General features: G+C 41.4%; 1 protein-coding gene across 4 annotated transcripts in view; it reads left to right on the top strand.

Annotated features, from left to right (window-relative positions):
- The window catches only part of PTPRG (protein tyrosine phosphatase receptor type G), a 749,834-nt gene that overhangs the window by 598,524 nt on the left and 131,532 nt on the right, over nucleotides 1-19,778 (top strand). For all 4 annotated transcript variants that reach the window (XM_081245085.1, XM_081245083.1, XM_081245084.1 and 1 more), the window contains exon 8: nucleotides 8,744-8,936. In XM_081245085.1, coding sequence (XP_081101211.1) covers nucleotides 8,744-8,936 — 193 coding nt within the window. The remainder of the gene's footprint in view (nucleotides 1-8,743; nucleotides 8,937-19,778) is intronic.

Genomic DNA, 19,778 nt, shown 5'->3' with positions numbered 1-19,778 from the left:
TTCTTTCAAGTCTTCCTGAGTAAATATGAGCAACTCTGTATTTTCCCTCTTTTGTGGGCCTCCTTGGGCATTCAAACCAGCCCCGCGGCTAGTGAGCGCTGACTCCGGCTTCTGTGATGATCTAGATCTGAATACGGTGTTGCTAATGGAATCACACCATTCCATTGGCTTGGTTGGTCAGCAGACAGCATGGCTGTGTGGCTCCAATAAAACATTGACCATAAATATCAGGCAAGAATCATGCCATGATTTTGTCACCCAAACAAAATGGCGGCACCCCCAGTCCTGCTGTAGGAGGTCAAAGGAGCAGGACTAGCACACTGAGACGGTTGCCTGCCTTGCATTCATGATCAGTCAGGGAACATGATGGTTTTTAGTCTGGTGTACTTGGATGTGTTTTATTCTAGAACAGTGGCTCTCAGATGGTAGCGCTTTGGCCATTGGGCACTATCCCAGCCTTCCCTTTCCAGGACTGTTGGCTTCCGTAGTTTTAAATATGACACTGCCTATAATTTTCCCTAGCATGAGTTTTATTTAAGTGCCTCTTGGAGGTGCTATCAAAAAGGAAATAAATATCAAAAAGGCTAGTTTACTTGCTTTATTTGCATGACTTTTTTTTGAAGTTTATAGTTGATTTACAATATTGTGTTAGTTTCTGGTGTACAGCAAAGTGATTCAGTTATATATTTTTCTCAGATTATTTTCCATTGTAGGTTATTATAAGATACTGAATATTATTCTCTGTGTTATACAGTAAATCCTTATTGCTTATCTATTTTATGTATAGTAGTTTGTATATGTTAATCCCATGCTCCTAATTTATCCTTCTCCCACCTCTCTTTCCTCTTTGGCAACCATAAGTTTGTTTTCTACATCTGTGAGTCTGTTTCTGCTTTGTATATATACTCATCTGTATTATTTTTTAGATTCCACATATAAGTCGCATCATATAATAATTGTCTTTTTCTATCTGACTTACTTCACTTAGTATGATAATCTCTAGGTCACTCCATGTTGTTGCATGGCTGTGTAATATTTCATCGTGTATATGTGTGTGTGTGTGGCACATCTTCTTAAACCAGTCTTCTATTGATGGGCATTTGGTTTGCTTCCAAGTCTTGGCTATTGTAAATAGTGCTACTTTGAACATTGGGGTGCATGTATCTTTTCAAATTACAGTTTTTGTCTTTTCTAGATATATGCCCAGGACTGGGATTGCTGGATCATATAGTAGCTCTATTTTTAGTTTTTTAAGGAACCTCCATACTCTTTTTCATAGTGGCTGCACCGATTTACATTCCCACCAACAGTGTAGAAGGGTTCCCTTTTCTCCACACCCTCTCCAGCATTTGTTATTTGTAGACTTTTTGATGATAGCCATTCTGACCAGTGTGAGGTGATACCTCATTGTGGTTTAAATTTGCATTTCTCTAATAATTAGCGATGTTGAGCATCTTTTCATGTGCCTGTTGGCTATCTGTATGTCTTCATTGGAGAAATGTATATTTGGGTCTTCTGCCCATTTTTTGATTGGGTTGTTTGTTTTTTTGATATTGAGTTGTATGAGCTGTTTGTATATTTTGGAAATTAACCCGTTGTCAGGTGCATCAATTGCAAATATTTTCTACCATTCTGTAGGTTGTCTTTTTGTTTTGTTGATGGCTTCCTTTGCTGAGCAAAAACTTTTTAGTTTGATTTGGTTCCATTTGTTTATTTTTGCTTTTATTGCTTTTGCCTTGGGAAACTGATCTAAGAAAACATTGCTACAATTTATGTCTGAAAATGCTTTGCCTGTTTTCCCTTCCAGGAGTTTTATGGTGTCATGTCTTATATTTAGGTCTTTAAACCATTTTGAGTTTATTTTTGTGTATGGTGTGAGGGTGTGTTTTAACTTCATTGATTTACATGCAGCTGACCAGCTTTCCCAACACCACTTGCAAAAGAGACTGTCTTTTCCCCATTGTACATTTTTGCTGCCTTGGTTGTAGATTAATTGACCATAGGTGTGTGGGTTTATTTCTGGGCTCTCTATTCTGTTCCATTGATCCATACATCTGTTTTTGTGCCAGTACCACACTGTTGTGATTACTGTAGCTTTGTAATATTGTCTGAGGTCTGGGAGGGTTATGCCTCCAGTTTTGCTCTTTTTCCTCAGGATTGCTTTGGCAATTCATGTTCATGTGTAGTTCCATGTAAATTTTAGGATTATTTGTTCTAGTTCTATGAAAAATGTCATGGATAATTTGATACGGATCACATTAAATCTGTAGATTGCTTTGGGTAATATGGCCATTTTAACAACATTACTTCTTCCAATCGAAGAGCATGGGATATCTTTTCATTTCTTTGGATCATCTTCACTTTTCTTTCTCAGTGTCTTATAGTTCTCAGCATATAGGTCTTTCACCTTCTTGGTTAGGTTTATTCCTAGGTATTTTATGTTACTTTGAGGCTGTTTTGAAAGAGATTCTTTTTTCTTTCTGGTATTTCATTGTTAGTGTAAAGAAATGCCACATATTTCTGTATATTAATCTTGTATCCTAGTACTTTTCTGAATTCATGTATTGGTTCTAATATATTTTGTGTGGGATCTTTAAGGTGCATGCCTTTTTTTTAACCATTGTTGTCTCTTTCATAAAGAGTAGAGCAACTCTTTTGAATTAAGACTACGTTCCATATGGAGCCAAAATGTTCCATTCTTGGCTACCTTCTTCATCCAGATTACTCAACTACTCTGCTATGTCTCAGCTTTCATCTGTAAAATGGCAATGATAACAATACCTACTTTATGTAGTTATCATAGAGATTAAATGATGGAATGTGTGTAGAATGCTTAGACTAGTGCCTGGCACCATAGGAAGTGTTCAGGAGATACCAGGTGGGTTTCTTTGTTGTTGCTTTTTTTTGTTGTTGCCAAAGCCACTAGGGCAGCACTGTCTAGTAGCAACTAAGCAAGCCACATCCATCGTTTTAAATTTTCTGGTAGCCACATTAAAGCATGTAAAGAGAAACAGGTGAAATTAATTTTAATAATATGTTTTATTTAACCTCATGTATCCAAAATATTATCATTTCACCATGTAGGGCTGGCCACATTTCTCACATTTATCTCAAGGCCTTAACAATTAATGAATCACTTAATTGAGAAAGTTTCTACTGCAACACTACATAATAAGCAGTGATTTGAATAAAGGCAGTTTTTTTAAATGGTGGGTGAAGATGCCATTTTTAATCCATAACAGGTAGCTTTCATTGTTAATTATGTTTAAATCCTCTTCTTTCTGTAGAAGGCCTTTCTTTAATTGCCTTCATGCAAATCTGTCTGTAGCTACAGGGGGAGGGCACAGCCTGTAGTTAGCTAGCTAGTCTCAGATTTTATTTTTGCAGCCATGGTTCAATAAGTAAAACTTTGGATGCTCCAGGCTATTGGGAATTTGATATTCCCTCATTATTAGCTTGTTTACTAATGAGGCAACCAAACAAGGCCTGACCCATCATGTCTCAAATGTATGACGAAACTCATGTCCATGACCTTAGGTGTGACTTTACAGTCCTTAATGTTTACCCTGGAGTTTATTATTATTCATATAATGGACTCTGGTTTTGTTTAATTGCCATTCTATATCCATCCTATCAAATATTGTGCACATCAGCCTTTTAAGGGTTCATAATTATATTACTTTTGATATTCTCTCATTTCCCCCTTCAGCCATGATGGTCTCCTTCCCACATCTTATGGACCAGAGCTCTTGCTACACACAAACGGCATGAGTAGATTTCAACTTTCCTTTGATTCAAACTGACAGATTAAAAACTAATTATTCTCTGTAATATTTTTACAATAAAAACTAAGTTGAAATGATTTATATACACTTCCAGCCAACACATTTGCAATTCAAGGTTAAAACTGTTCTTGAAACAGCACCAGTTAAAATGCAATTACAGCTCCCCAAGCAGGGATAAAAAAAAGAAACATTTTACATGTTCACTTCAAAAGTTAAAAAGCCAATTAAATATTATAGAAATAAAAACTTTCATTAATTTTCACTAAATGATGAAGACTTCATTAGTTATATTAAAGTAAAGATAAATCCAAGTGTGTTTATTACCTGCCCCTGGAAAAGAATAAGATGAAGAAAAGTGCTGGTTTTGGGAGGTAGATTCCATTTTCTCCTCACACCTGCCATCTTGTTTATGGTTCCCAGTTCTTCCTGTGTTGGGCCATAGGCTGTTTCTTTCCAGAGTGCGGAAAAATGCAAGCAAGTTTATATCACCAGTAGTGAAATGGCAGTAATGGGTGTCCTGCATGCTAGGGACTTTGGAGGTCAGCTAAAAGGAATTGTTTTGGGACTTCTACTATCATCAGATTCAGTTTTTCTGCTACAGTGTTGCTCTTTCAGTGAATAATGCTGAGGGCCTGTTACGCATGTGGCGTGAAGTGACTGAAAGCATGCAAAACAGAGTCACACAGACCCAGGCTTCTAATCCTCACTTTACCTCTCAGTTCCTGTGTGATCTTGGGCAAGTGACTTAATGTCCCTCAGCCCAAGTTCCTTGTCAGTCAATAAGAATAAGAATAATACCACCAGCGTTACCGGATTTCTATGAGGATTAAGTAAGAGAAAGCCTATAACGTTCTTGGCACCTTGCCTTGTGCATAATCAATGCTCAGTAAATATTAGTTGGTAGTGTTAGTGCTATAATAATATTATTATTAACAGTGTTACTTTAATGTTATTATTTTGAGCTGAGAACAAGTTAGAAACCAAAACAATGTTTATGAAGTGCTTGTACCTGGCCCATAATGGGTTTGATAAATAGACACTGTAAGGTGCAATATGCCTTATACAGATACATAGACACATTATATATGTATACTGTACATTGTAAATATGCATATATATTATAAAGAAGAAAAGGAAGGCGAAGCCGCAGAGCTTCTTGTAGTTGTAAGCTTAGCACGCAATCATAGTTACCACATTCCTCATAAAATAATAACAATAACAACAGTAATGACAGTAATACTTATTGGGCACCTTTGGTGCATCAGGAATTATTCCAAACACTTCATCTGTAGTAGCTCAGTCAATAGTAGTGACCAAAACCATGTGAAGTGGGTAATGATGTTAGCTCCATTATACATGTAAGAAAACCAAAGCACAGAAACAGTAAATACTTTGACTGATGTCACACATTTAGCAAGTAGAGTTTAAAAAACAGAGTTTGTAACCCAGGTAGTTAGTGGAAGCGTTTTGCATTTGGAGAATAAGGCACAGGCCAAAACATTAGGACTCCACGGTAAGAATGGGAGGCTGTTGAAAGGTATTAAACAGAGGTGTGTGCTGTGATCTCATGTACATTTTTGAAGGTTCACTGTGTGGATATTAACTAGATCTAGAAGAGTCAAAGAGATTACACACCAAAAGTGTGGCCCCGTCAGAGGCCAGAGAGACACAGCTTTGAAGTTTGGTCTATGACTCTAGCGTTACACGGGGCTGCCATGTGGCACCGCTGTCAGAGGCACCTTCCTATGTCATCTGCTCTGTAAATGGCATCCCACGGAATCCAGCAAAGTGGACGTCCGGGTGGTGGCCAGATTCACCTTTGGCGAGTTGGGGTCTCGAGGCAAGGGTAAGGACCAAGGGACAACCTCTGGCCCAGATGATTGCTGATCACCTGCCAAAGTGAAAAGTATATAGGCTCCCCTTGCCAATCCGGGGATCATGGAAGTTTCCACTCAATGGCCAAGCATGCCAGTTACCAATAGGAGAGGCCACTGGCAATTTTCATTCAATTCAGAGGAATGACAGAGTTTTAGTAAATGCTGCCAGCCTACCAAAGGACGTTTGATGAGTCTACTAAGCTTGTCCTCCTTTTTCCTCTTTTATGAGACTGTCAACGGAAGCTGTGATCCAGGGGACAGTACAATATAGCCCAGGTCATCAGTTCACTGTCAGAACCATCACATACTTCCTTTGAAATCTTCGGGCAAGTTGAGTTAATGACAAGGATGTGAATGAGCTTTTCAGCCATAGCGTGTCATTAAGCTGTAGGAGTAATTTAAGCGAAAGCATTTTTGTGTTAAATTCAGAACCTACCTCTTTTTACATTTATATGACTAATTCTTTCCTGAGGATCAGAAATAAACTTTGTAGGAGAACTAAATGCTAGCTGTGAAGGAAGCAAGTATTTGAGAGAATAAACAAACCTTCGAGTCACATTGCTGAGGGTCTCCCAGGCCATCCTTTCCTGGCATCTCAGAGATGAAAGTATTTCAGGACAGATGGCTAGTCTCTTCCAGAAAATTTCTGATCTTACTTGCTATGTGTGGCAGCCCAGTCCATTTTTCTAAAAAAATCACCCTGAAAGTGAAGGAATTCCTCCCTCTATTCAACTCACATCTCTAAGGCTTTAATTTTAACCAGTTTCCTCTTATTTGGCCTTCTTTGGACATGGAGAAGAGCTGGTCAGCATCTTTCACATACAAGGGCCTTTAATCAAATTACTCCTTACTTGCCTTTTCTTCACACTAATAAACAATTCCACTTCCTTTAACCTTTCCACACAGGATTTACCCTCCATCCCTTTAATCATTTTGGTTGGTCTTTCCCTAGACTGTCTCCAGAGAGTCTTTGTTAATCCCTTTCATGTAGTTTTAAGAAGTTCTTTTCTCTGAGGAAGTCTTGAAATGTTCTCTCATTTTTGGAGGCATTCAGTTCTGATTTTGGTAGTCCTATCCAGTGAGTACACCTTGCTAGGTTGAGTTGATTTTTCCTGTCAGCACCTCCAATTATTTTCATCTGAGTGGGTCACCTTTGCACAGAGTAAACAGCCCAGTTTTCTTAGTTTTTCTGCTTTTATTGCCTTTCTCCCTTCATTATAAATAAACAGGGAACATCAGAAGGAAGAATGGGAAGAAAGGCAAATTCTAAATAGCAACGATGTGAGTTGTTAGAAGTTACATGAATTGTAGAAAATTAGAATAATAGGGGAATAACGGGCTACCTTTGCATTCAGGCTGGTTGAGAGACCACCCTGCTTCTATTACCTTGATGAAAAAGCAGAAAAGGCTTCATGGTTTATTATCACTTTCCATGTGCAGGAGAATTGGAGGGGAGGTGGAATGATAAGTGAATTCATATACTTAAGTGATTTTTCTTGGCTATGTAAATTCATTGCCTTCTCATGCAAAGAGAGGGCGTGTCAGACTGGAAGCAGGTCATTCTCTGTGTCATTCTCTGAGGCTGTTCGAGAAACACTGGGGTTAGTTCCAGGCTTCAAGACCCCCATCCAGAAATCCAGGTCTTAATTCTCTTGTTATCTTATCCGTTGGCGTTAGCCACCTCCTGATCCCAGAAGTTTAGGGCAGCCACTCCACGCCTGCTTGGGAAGTGTTTTTCTAACACCATCCCACCTTGTAATTCTCTCCTGCAGAAAGCCTTCTGATTTGGCATTCAAGGAACCAGATGGGCCAGAAAAAGTTCCATTTCTCTCTTCTTTATTTCATTTTCTTCCCCCAGCCCAAGGAGTTGGTATTTTTGGTGGCTGGGCATTTTACGTTACCCTCCATTTCTTTGGTGACAAGAATAACTTTGTGGTCCACTGAGAACAAATTGCCGTCACTCGGTCCCTGCTCCATTCCTCTTATATAATAGAATGACCCTTTTTTTTCCCCCCAGTAAGCAGAATGTTGAAGGCTGCAAAGACTCCTTTTTGATAATAAAAATATGATCTTGGAGTGCTGATTTTTTTTCTTTGCTTTTCCATAAAAGTTTGGACAGTAGTCTTATGGGAAATGTTTCCTAATAATATTATATATAATTATATATATATTATATAATATATAATAATAACATATAATAATATTATTATAATAATGATGATAGCAGCTAATCTTTACTAAGGGCTTACTACTGGCTGCCACATAGATTTTAATCTTTTCAACAACCTTAAGATAGGCAGTACTAGTATTGTATCTGTTTCACAGATGAGGAAACTTGAGTCACCGAAAGCTTGAATACTTTGGCTCTGATTGCCCATCTGGTAAATGTTGACCTTGGGCAGTTTAACCTGCACGCCGTGGGTCTGGCAACTTGGTGACAGCAGCTGCTGAACGGGACCCCTAGTGCGCAGGAAGATGCTTAGTAAGAATTGAATTGCAAATATGTACTGAGCTCTTATGCTTTAGGAACTGTTTTAAACACTGTACATGGAGGATCTCATTTAATGCTGACCCAAACCCTATCGGGTCGATGCTGCTGTAATTCTCACCATTTTATTAAGGAAGAATTGAGGCTCAGAGAAGTTAAGCAACTTTCTCAGCGTCACAGAGCACTTGAGCCATGGAGTCAGGATTCCCACCCAAGAAGTCTGGCTCTAGCACCTGCCAGTTTCACTATAACTCTATGCTGCTTCCTGTAATACTGAAGATCTTGCTGGGGGCCGGAGGGGCGGTGAGGCTGCTGCAGAAAGACTGGGCCTCTTGTCTGAGACACAAACTGCGCAAGTTCTATATACCTGCAAATGAAGTGTTTTCCTGGTTAGTTGGCAGGACAGAAACTGCAGCCAGATAGGCCCATTGGCAGTGATTCCAGCAGGAAGCCTGTGTCCTGCTGGGTTTGTCCCACACGGCTTTGTCGGGCACTTCCTGCCATCTTGTGTTCTTGTCGCCCCTATTGGCTTTGGACCCCATAGCTTTCTAACCGATGTTCTTTTTTCTCCTTCTCTCTGGTTCTCTGTTCAGCTCGAGGCTTTTTATTCCATCTTCACCACGGAGCAGCAAGACCACGTCAAGTCAGTGGAGTATCTGAGAAATAACTTTCGGCCACAGCAGGGCCTGAACGACAGGGTGGTGTCCAAGTCTGCCGTCCGTGATGCCTGGAACCACGACATGACAGACTTCTTAGAAAACCCACTGGGGACAGAAGCCTCTAAAGGTACATTTGGATTAAGTGCCCTTGCACAGAGGAAGATTCCTTATCGTAAATTACTTTAAATGAAAAGGTGTTCAGAACCAGCCAAGAATTGGAACATGCCGCTAAAAGCATGTTTCTGCGCTAAAAGTGGCTTGTCTGGATGATAAATAGAAGCATTTGTGGGAATAACTTCAGTTAGATACTTTCAGAATCGCCCTTTTGACTAGTAACATATTAGTTAGTCCTTCTCTCTGTAATTTAACCTTGTAGCATCAACCCTAACTAGTTGATGTCTTAAAGCTTTTTGGTGTCTTACTTTTTAACTGTTTCCCTGCCGTGATCAGGTGTTTGTCTCTGAGCTCAAACATCAGGACCTCAGACTTGCTCCCAACACCCCAATCTGCAGCTTTCTTACTAACTTCCATACCAGCCAAGAAGTCTCCCTCCAGCTCTCCACCCCCACCAGACATCACATGGCCTCTTTTTTTTTTTAATTTATTTTTGGCTGCATTGGGTCTTCGTTGCTGTGGCGAGCGGGGGCTACTCTTCGTTGCAGCGCGCGGGCTTCTCATTGCGGTGGCTTCTCTTGTTGCAGCTCACAGGCTTCAGTCGTTGTGGCACGTGGGTTCAGTAGTTGTGGCTCACAGGCTCTAGGTGCGCGGGCTTCAGTAGTTGTGGCGCACGGGCTTAGATGCTCCGCGGCATGTGGGACCTTCCCAGACCAGAGATCGAATCCGTGTCCCCTGCAGTGGCAGGCGGATTCTTAACCACTGCGCCACCAGGGAAGTCCCGGATGAGGGATTTATATCACGAGTGAGCATAATATCTGGTACCTCAGAATTGCTGACGTTACGACAATTACAAAGTTCTTTCCTAATAAGTGGACTGAACACATGATATATCAGTTGTGCAGAGAGGAGGCATAGCCCTTCTTACCTAAGGAAGTTGGAGAGGATACTGGTTTCCATTGCATTAAGTTGTCAGAGTGGCCACGATCTTACACTGAATGGGCTTTCTCTGAATTTGAGCAGAGCCATGGACCCATCCTTAGATAGAGAGAATTGGTTCTTCATTTTACAAGGTTACAATGATATGGTGTGTCCATTGCTGACTCTTAAGATGAGTGACTACTAAAATGTTTTGTGATCTTTCTAGACACAGAGAGAGATGTAGATGCACTCCTCTTTCTTTTTTAAACCTACTCTTGGAGTGTCACATACAGAAAAGTACACACATAATATGCACACAACTTGATTAATTTTCACCAACTGAATATACTTGAGTAACAAACACCCAGATCAAGAAACTGATATCATTTGCTTCCCAGAAGCACTTTCTTTTCTTCACTCTTAGGCACTATCCTTTCCCAGGGGTAACTGTGGCCATGACTTAGCCTTGCCTCCTGGTCAATTTCATATAAATGGAATCAGTTGGTAAGTCCTCTTTTGTGTCTTGCTTCTTTTGCTTTACACTGGTTTGGAGAGTTATCTATGCTATTACACGCAGTTGTAGTTTGTTCTTTCTCATGGTTGAATTTCATTGTATGACTGCACCTGAATTTATTTATCCATTTCAATATACATGAATATATGGATTATTTCCATGTTTTGGTAATTATGAAAGTTCTTGAACATGGCTTTTAATGAGCATGTGGACATATCTCCGTTGGGTGTGCACCCAGCAGTAAAATGACTGCAGCCTAGAGGACACACATATTTTCAGATCTGGTTAGACACTGCCGAACAGTTTCCCAACATGACTATATGTACCGCTTTACACTTCTGCCAGCAGTGTAAGATAGTTTTCTATTTTTTAAACATTTTTAAAGGCCTGATTTACATACCATAAAGTTCAGCTGTTGTGAATGTACAATTTAATAATTTTCAGTAAACTTATAGTTGTGCAGCCATCACCACATCCACTTTTAGAACACTTTCCCAGTAAGTTCCTTCATGCCCATCTGCAATCAATTCTTTCTCCTAACCTCAATTCCAGGCCACCTCTGATTTGCTTTTATTTTCCACTTGACATAGGATTTTAAGATTTATACATGTTGTAGCATGTATCAGTAGCTCATTTCTTTTTATTGATAAATAGTATCCCTGTTTGTTTTTTTTTCAATAACAACTTTATTGAGATTTAATTCGCATACCATAAAGTCCATTCTTTTAGAGTGTATACTTCAATGTTTTTTTTTTTTTTTTTTTGCGGTACGCGGGCCTCTCACTCTTGTGGCCTCTCCCGTTGCGGAGCACAGGCTCCGGACACGCAGGCCCAGCGGCCATGGCTCACAGGCCCAGCCGCTCTGCAGCGTTGTGGGATCTTCCCGGACCGGGGCACAAACCCGTGTCCCCTGCATCGGCAGGCGGACTCTCAACCACTGCGCCACCAGGGAAGCCCCTCAGTGGTTTTATATGTTCACAAAAGTGTGTACTCATCACTACTACCTACTTCAGAACATCTTTGTCACCCTCCAAAAGAAATTCCATACTCACTAGCAGTCACTCCTTTTTCTCTTGTCGCTCCTTCTTTCCCAGCTCTAGGCAACCATGAACGTACTTTCTGTCTCTACAGATTTGCCTATTCTGGAGATTTCATATAAATGGAATTGTACAATATATGGCTTTTTGTCTCTGGCTTCTTTCATTTAGCATCATATTTTCAAGGTTCATCCATATTTAAGCATGTATTGAATTTCATTCCATTGTATGGCCAAATAAGATATCATTGTATGGATAGACCACATTTTGCATATCCATTTATCAATTGATAGATTCCAGTTTCTGGCTCTTATGAATATCGCTGCTATGAACGTTCGTGTTGACATTTTTGTGTGGACATGTGTTTTCATTTCTCGTGGATATAAACCTAGGAGTAGAATTGCTGAGTCATAGGGCAACTCTTTGTTTACATTTTTTAAGAACTACCAGACTTTTCCCAAAGCAGCTGTACCAGTGTACATTCCCATCGGCATTTTCGGAGGGTTCTGATTTCTCCACATCCTCACCAGCACTTGTTACACATCTTTTTTATTTTAGCCATCCTACTAGGTATGAAATAGTATCTCTTTGTAGTTTTGATTTGCACTTCCCTAATGACTAATGATGTCCCTATTTGTTTTTAAATGATGTTCCTATTTGTTTTAAATTTCATAAAACCATGGTCCATATGACCAAATGCTCCTCCTTGTATTCCCCAAGAAAATTCAGGTAATTGCATGGCACCAAAGGCTGAAAGCCAGCCACAGATGCTGGCAGTCATCAGGCAGCCTGATGTGCTTAGATTATTGACCTTCGAAATCTGAGTAGAAAAGATCCAGTATAAAAGAGGAGTCCCTTTCTCTTCTCCAGGCTTATGCAAAAAAGATATTAGAAAAGGAAGGGTGGTATTCTGTAATCTTCAGGTGATTCAAAAAGAACAAACCCTGTCTGATTGGCATTCTCTATCTGATCATTATTGGAAGCTTTTGGTGCCTAAGAGAGCTATGATGTTGAGCATAGAGCTGTGCATTTATTGGGCTATTGTCACAGAAGAAAGAAAAATTAATTAATTACATAGGGCAGGCATCAGTAAGCTTTTTTGGTTAAGGACCATGTATTGGGTCATGTGATCTCTTGTTGCAACTACTCAGCTCTGCCACTGTAGCATGAAGGCAGCCATAGACAATATATAAATAAGTAGGTATAGAAAATGTCTTCTAATAAAACTTTATTTGTAAAAATAGGTGGCAGTCCAGATTTAGCCTGGGGACCATAGTGTACTGACCCCTGCTCTAGGGAATGGCTCAAACTAAGATGGTGGAACCCCATCTTAGGCTTGTTTGAAGGTATTTTCACAGCGGCCTTGACTGTGAAAGTGTCCATTGGTTGGTTCTGCTTTTCCATGACACTACAAGATCCTAGGAACAATTAGACGTTTATTAACTTGGTAACCATTCACTGACCAATCCACCTTAAGACCTCTTCATCTTCCACTCCAGAAGTATAAGTGGAGCCTCTGTAGACTGAGCCCCACTTCCGTTGTTCCCTGGCTGTGATCACTGACTAGTGTTCATTGAGCAGCACTGCAGGGGATGCTTGAGTTGATGTGCCCCCACCCTGCCCTTCTGTCAGGATGATCAGACATACTAGAATAGAGGAAACAGAATCAAGCCATTCAGTTACAAGCACGAGATGCATCGCCACATACGACACCAAAAGAAAGGGGGGAAAAGTCATCTTAATATTGTATTGTTGCCGAAGAAAGATTTATAATGGATGTCATCTGTAAAAAATATAAAGCTTTAGTTTCCAGTAAATGGAAACAATATTTAGGCTTGGTGGATTGTTCGAGGGACATCCAATTCACCACTCTGCCCTTTGTCGGTAAATAACTTAGACAGACTTTTGGATTTAATGCGCTGTCATTTTAGTTATTCTGCAACACATCCCGGGCACATGGAAGAGCATTTCGGTGATTAAGTGCTGAATACTGTCTATTGTGAAGACTTTTGGAACAGTGAACAGAGAAAAATAACTTCCCTTCCAACAACATGAAACATATGGTTTATTAATTTAACAAAACCTGTTCAAACCACAGTGGAATCAAAACCACTTGATCTGATAATTTTATTTGATGGCTTAATTAAAGTGACACTGTATAATGTAATAAAAGCAAAGGAAATGAAGAGGACAGTGGATGGCCTTTGTCCCCTCCAGTCCCCTAAGCCAACGCCGTGGTTTTTGAGAATGGTTTTTGTTTTTGCTGATGGAGGGATCTCTTTGTCAGCTGCATTTTCAGTGCTAAAGATTGCTTCCTGTCTTGGTTAAAAGCAGTTTTTAAGGTCATGTACCAGTGTGTGAGAATGCCTAAATAACTAGCCTGTTTTAAATCAGAACACATCGAGAAAGAGCATCACATTTTCCACCCAAATTAGCAAACAAAGGAGGAAATCCATGATTGCTTTTAAAAGGAGTTTGACATTGAAATCATGGTTTTCTGCTATTTTGGGAGAAAATATTAATGTTGTTCTATTTTCAGTTTAATCATTTTCACTCACCACATTAATGAGCTTGAATTACTTTATCTTAATAAAAGAAGCTCTGATATGGAACATTTAATTCCTTTATAGGCAGCTGCCCTCCCAGAAACTTCCAGAAAGTTAGCTTGGTACTTTTAGTAACTTTCAACACAGAAAAGTGCTAAGGAAAGCACATGTTTAATGCAGCCGCCATGGAGTCTTTTTGACCCCCTTCTTTTAAAAATAACTATTACTAGCTATTAATTTTTAACCTGGGGAGTGATTAAGAAAGCAAGCAAAAAGTAGGGCTGTTTTTTTGTAAGACTCTCCAACATCCTGGGTGCTCATGCTTTTAAAGGTCATGCCATGTTCTATCAAACATTTTTACAGGCTCAGATATCCCAGGATGACTAATTTTATGTAAATAGATAGAGAGTTGGTGTAACTTGCCTTTGATTGGTTGACATAAAGTTGGTATTTCATAGACATTTAACATAGCATTAACTACTTTGGGCTCATGTTTTCTAGCCAGTGAGTTTCTTTTCCCGTGTCAGGCATCTTCATCTACATTGAAGAGCTTTCTCTAGGGCTGTGCCTGGTACACCTATGCTTAAAAAGGCTACATAGGGGTTTTCATGGGCCAGGTGCTATGCTGGCCTTTTCCGTTCATATATGGTTTATTTAATCCTCAGAACAACCTGTGCCAGGATGCACTTTCCATTTGCCAAATATTTGTTGAGCATCTACTATGAACAAGTTTTAGGCACTAGAAATAAAGCTGAACAAGGGAGAAGAGTCTCTTATGGAGCTTAAGTTTTAGGGGGAAGAAAGAAATAAAGAGGTCAGTGATAAAGCTCTTCAGTGGTGTTCTGCAGATCAAATCAGGTGGTTTGCTAAGAGTGGCAGACATGGTGAGGCCAAGTGGAAGAGAGCTTCCCTGGAGAGGGTGGGTTGGTCTGGATAAGGAGCCAGCCCTGCCAACTTCTGAGAGGGAAAGGTCCTTTTGCAAAGGCTCTGAGGCATGGGAACCCGCGAGATTGAAGTCTCAGAAGACTTTTCTTGGTAAGGCGTTAAGACTGTGTTCTTATGACAGTGGCCTTTGGAGGAGTCTAAGCAAGGCTATGGAACCATCTGAACAGGTTTTTAGACCCATCACTCTGACTGTTATGTAAAGAATGTTTGCAGAGGACCTGGGGTGGAATCTGTAAGACCCGCAGGAGGCTGATGGAAATACTCCTGGCAGGACAACAGTGGTCGGATGAGGGTGATGCTGGTGGATCTAGAAGTGATCTGTTGGGGATGGATTTTGTAACAGAGCTTCTGAGATTTACTAACAGTTTGGATGGAGGATGGGTGGGGGTGAGCAAAGAGAGAAATGCAGTGTTACTGTTTCTCCTTAACGGATGAGGGGTCTGAGATTCAGAGAGAACAGGTGGTCGGTCATCCAGAGCCTCTCAGCCAGGAAATGGTAGAGCTGAGACTGAGATCCTCTTCTGTCCAAACACAGCATTCTTTCTATTTTCCAAGGGACTGCCAGCTTCCATATGAATCCACAAGAGGTGGTCTCTGTTTTAAATGGCATCAGGTGGCTTGAGCAACACAGTTTTATTATTATCTTTCTGTGAATGAAGGCACTTTAAAAGTCCTTGAGGCAATTGGGTGCTCTTCCTAAAGATCAAGTTTATCTTCCTGAAAGGAATCACTTTTCTCTGTCTTTATCTGCTTGGCTTGCTTTTGGCAGGTTATCTTGGGTCCTCGGGGCAGAGGTTACTGAGGTCTTGATCACAGGGTTAGTCCCTGGGAGGGTCAGTGCACCCACTTGATGTGGATGTTGGGGCCTCCTAGGCTAAGGATATTATGCATCCTTGAATCAACAGACCTAACACAGTACCTAAAATATAGTAGGTATACGGTCGTTGTTCATTAAATGAATGAATGGGGAGACAATATAAGGGCAATGGGTAAGAATCTAGACTTTGGAGTCAAGCAAACCTGGACTCAAATTCCATGCCAATCATTTACTTCTGCACATCTGTGCTCTAGTTAATATCTAAGCCTCAGTCTCCTTTCTGTAAGATGGAGCTAATAATCACATCCCCTTCCTTGGCTTGTGGCCTTTTAAGTGAGACAGTATAGAGAACAAATAGTGCAGAGCCTGGGACATGGAAAGTACTCTGCAAATAATTGTACTTCCTTGTCTGTAGGTCAGCATTGGCTTTCAGGACAACCTATTACATGTGACGTGATCACTGGAGAACACATTTCAAAACAAGGGGACCACATTCTCTTCCAGTGAATCCCACGGCCCATAGCGTGGTCCACACGTCCTGCCCCCTCCCCAACTCCGCCTTGCACTTCACTTTTCTTCACATCCTGCACCTCAGTCCACCAGCCGCACTGCAGTTCCAGCAGTCTCTTCCCTTGAAGGCCCCGGCCTCACCTCTGTGCATCATCCATCCCTTGTCAGCCTTCAAGGCTCAACTCAGTGGTCCTTCCCCGTGAAGTTTCCTGGCTGCCTTGGCCCAGACACTGTTGGGGCACCAGTACCTTTCTTTTGTAGCATTCTCAGCGTTGGAATTTTACATTCATTTATGTATTTTTTTTTCCTAATACCTAACTCTCCCACTACCTTGTAAGCTCATAAAGGGTAAAACTGTTTTTTTTTTCTTTTTTTTGTTGGAGAGAGGGTACAATGCTCACTGTTGGCGCCTTAGTAAATATTGGACTGGAGGGAATGATGATGGATGGATGGTTGGATGGATGGTTGGATGGATGGATGGATGGATGGATGGATGGATGGATGGATGGATGAAGCTAACCCACACATGCCAGGTGGCCAGGAGTAAAAAAGATTCTTGCTACGAGAGTTGGCACAGTTGAGGCATTTATGATCTAGCCCAGGCTAGGTGCTCTAATGGGAGGAGCATAACCAGGCATTTGGAGTAGGATTACACACCAGTTCCAGTACCTGAAATCAGAGCGGCTCCTAGGATTTGGGAAGCCATCTTCCAAATCCATTTGACCATAAGCCACTTGGATGGAAGTGTTGGTATCAAAACACCATGGAGAAAGGGCTTTCCTCTCTGTCCCAAGGAACAGCCACGTTTCCCAACCACTCCACCACTCCTAAAAGCAGAGAAAGGGAAGCACTGAAAGAGGCAGGCGCTGGTGTCAGGAGCCTCCCAGGCAGAACGACGTTATGGCTTGGGAGCCGTTGAGCTGATATTGTTAACAGATGCCAGGGCCCGCCTATTGTTTCCATACTTTATAACTATCACCTAATTACTTAATCCCCTGTCTCCAGGCAGGCAGGCAGAGTTTGATGTTCAGGGCTGACTTAGGCACCCTCCTATGGCTTCAGCTTTGCTCTGCTATCCAGGAAAATCTTCCCTGACACTGGGTTTGTTTGTGTGAGCACCGTGGTGCTTATGAACTGCAATCTGGAGATTACTAAAGGCCACCGGCATCCCTCCTCCCAGAGGGACACACTTCCCCTTTCTGTCGCCAGCGAATGTTCACAGCCCATGGAGCAGTAAGCTCCGAGATTCTTGCGTGCATCTCCCTGTCCTCGGGGTCATAGGAGTCACGGTGGCTGGGAGGCAGACAATTTATCTTCTCCATCCTTCCCACCGTTTCTTCTGTAAACCAACACAGGCTGATCGAGGTAGTTTTTCTTCAGGTTCAGGGAACATGAGCCGAAACCTTGGCTTTCTCGGGTGCAAGCAATGTTGTCACTGCCCCAATCCTTGAGCCCGTGTGTAAAGGCACAGAGGGGGAGACCATTATGAGGCCTCTGGGGTCATCTTTTTCTCTTCTAAGCACAGCCGGGGATCATCACAGTTGCTGGCTTCTCTCCTGGGCCCTCTCTGACTGGTTTTGTGATTCCAAAGCACTGGCTTGGACCGAAATGAGTGTCTGGGCTGTCCCATGTCATGTCTATGCCTGTGTAGACAAGGTGCCGTCTGTACATCTGACACCAGGTGCTAACAGGTATCATCTATCAAGTACACTGAGCCCTCTGGTTTCCATGCAAAGGCTTCCGGGAAAAGAGGAGCCTTCTCCATGGGGAGTGTACTGAGCATCTCAAACTGTTGGTCTTCACCAGCCAGCTAGAAGCCCAGTTCCTCAGAGCATAAGGATCCGTATGCCTGGGGTGGCCAGGAGGTCAGGGTGGCTCCGTCCCTCCCAAGTGCTGCACAGGTGATTTCCCACTGGGGCCCACTAGGGGCGCTGCTTATTCGCAGCCTGGTCTCTCCACTTAAAGTGGCAGGCTCCCTGATCTCTTGGGTCCTCTTGACCAAGCCTTGGAGGCGCTGCTTGAGGCCAGTCTCCAGGTGTGGAAGATCCTGGAACCATGCCAGAGAGGGCCATCCTTACCAAATGACCCAGGTGCCACATCTGGGGGTTGGAACAAGGTTGGCATTTAAACAATGGAGCTCATCCAATGGCCTCCCTGAACCAGAACAAGTAAGAGAGGCAGGTGCCAAGGAAGAATCAGAAATTCAAAGCTAGTAAGGTGAATGTCGGGAGACATTAAAAGGAGAACTCTCCTTTTAAATATAGTGGGTCCCTAAGTGATCCTAATTCTAAGAGAAAAATTATTTTAAGGACCAAATTGAAACAAAGGAGGCGGGCATCTTGGCCTATTGAGTCACAGTCATCTAGAATCAAGAATTTAAATAAAAGCCTGGCTAAACCCTTCAGTGTGGGTCACTGGTTGATCTCTTTTTTTTTTTTTTTACATTTAATCACTTTTTTTAATATATACAGCAGGTTCTTATCAGTCATCAATTTTATACACATTAGTGTATACATGTCAATCCCAATTGCCCAATTCATCCCGCCACCACCCCCCACCACTGCCGCTTCCCCTCCTTGGTGTCCATACGTTTGTTCTCTACATCTGTGTCTCAATTTCTGTCCTGAAAACCGGTTCATCTGTACCATTTTTCTAGGTTCCACATATATGCATTAATATACAATATTTGTTTTTCTCTTTCTGACTTACTTCACTCTGTATGACAGTCTCTAGATCCATCCATGTCTCTACAAATGACCCAATTTTGTTCATTTTTATGGCTGAGTAATATTCCATTTTATATAGGTACCACATCTTCTTTATCCATTCGTCTGTCGATGGGCATTTAGGTTGCTTCCATGACCTGGCTATTGTAAATAGTGCTGCAATGAACATTGGGGTGCACGTGTCTTTTTGAATTATGGTTTTCTCTGGGTATATGCCCAGTAGTGGGATTGCTGGATCATATGGTAATTCTATTTTTAGTTTTTTAAGGAACCTCCATACTGTTCTCTGTAGTGGCTGTATCAGTTTACATTCCCACCAACAGTACAAGAGGGATCCCTTTTCTCCACACCCTCTCCAGCATTTGTTGTTTGTAGGTTTTCTGATGATGCCCATTCTAACTGGTGTGAGGTGATACCTCATTGTACTTTTGACTTGCACTTCTCTAATAATTAGTGATATTGAGCAGCTTTTCATGTGCTTCTTGGCCATCTGTATGTCTTCTTTGGACAAATGTCTATTTAGGTCTTCTGCCCATTTTTGGATTGGGTTGTATGAGCTGTTTATATGTTTTGGAGATTAATCCTTTGTCCGTTGATTCGTTTGCAAATATTTTCTCCCATTAGGAGGGTTGTCTTTTCGTCTTGTTTATGGTTTCCCTTGCTGTGCAAAAGCTTTTAAGTTTCATTAGGTCCCATTTGTTTATTTTTGTTTTTATTTCCATTACTCTAGGAGGTGGATCAAAAAAGATCCTGCTGTGATTTATGTCATAGAGTGTTCTGCCTATGTTTTCCTCTAAGAGTTTGATATTTTCTGGCCTTACATTTAGGTCTTTAATCCA

The sequence above is a fragment of the Mesoplodon bidens genome (assembly GCF_964165515.1).
Source record: "Mesoplodon bidens genome assembly, chromosome: 10".
Lineage (NCBI taxonomy): Eukaryota > Metazoa > Chordata > Mammalia > Artiodactyla > Ziphiidae > Mesoplodon > Mesoplodon bidens.
The sequence above is the reverse complement of the archived record's forward strand: the minus strand, read 5'-3'. Positions and strand labels throughout refer to the sequence as shown.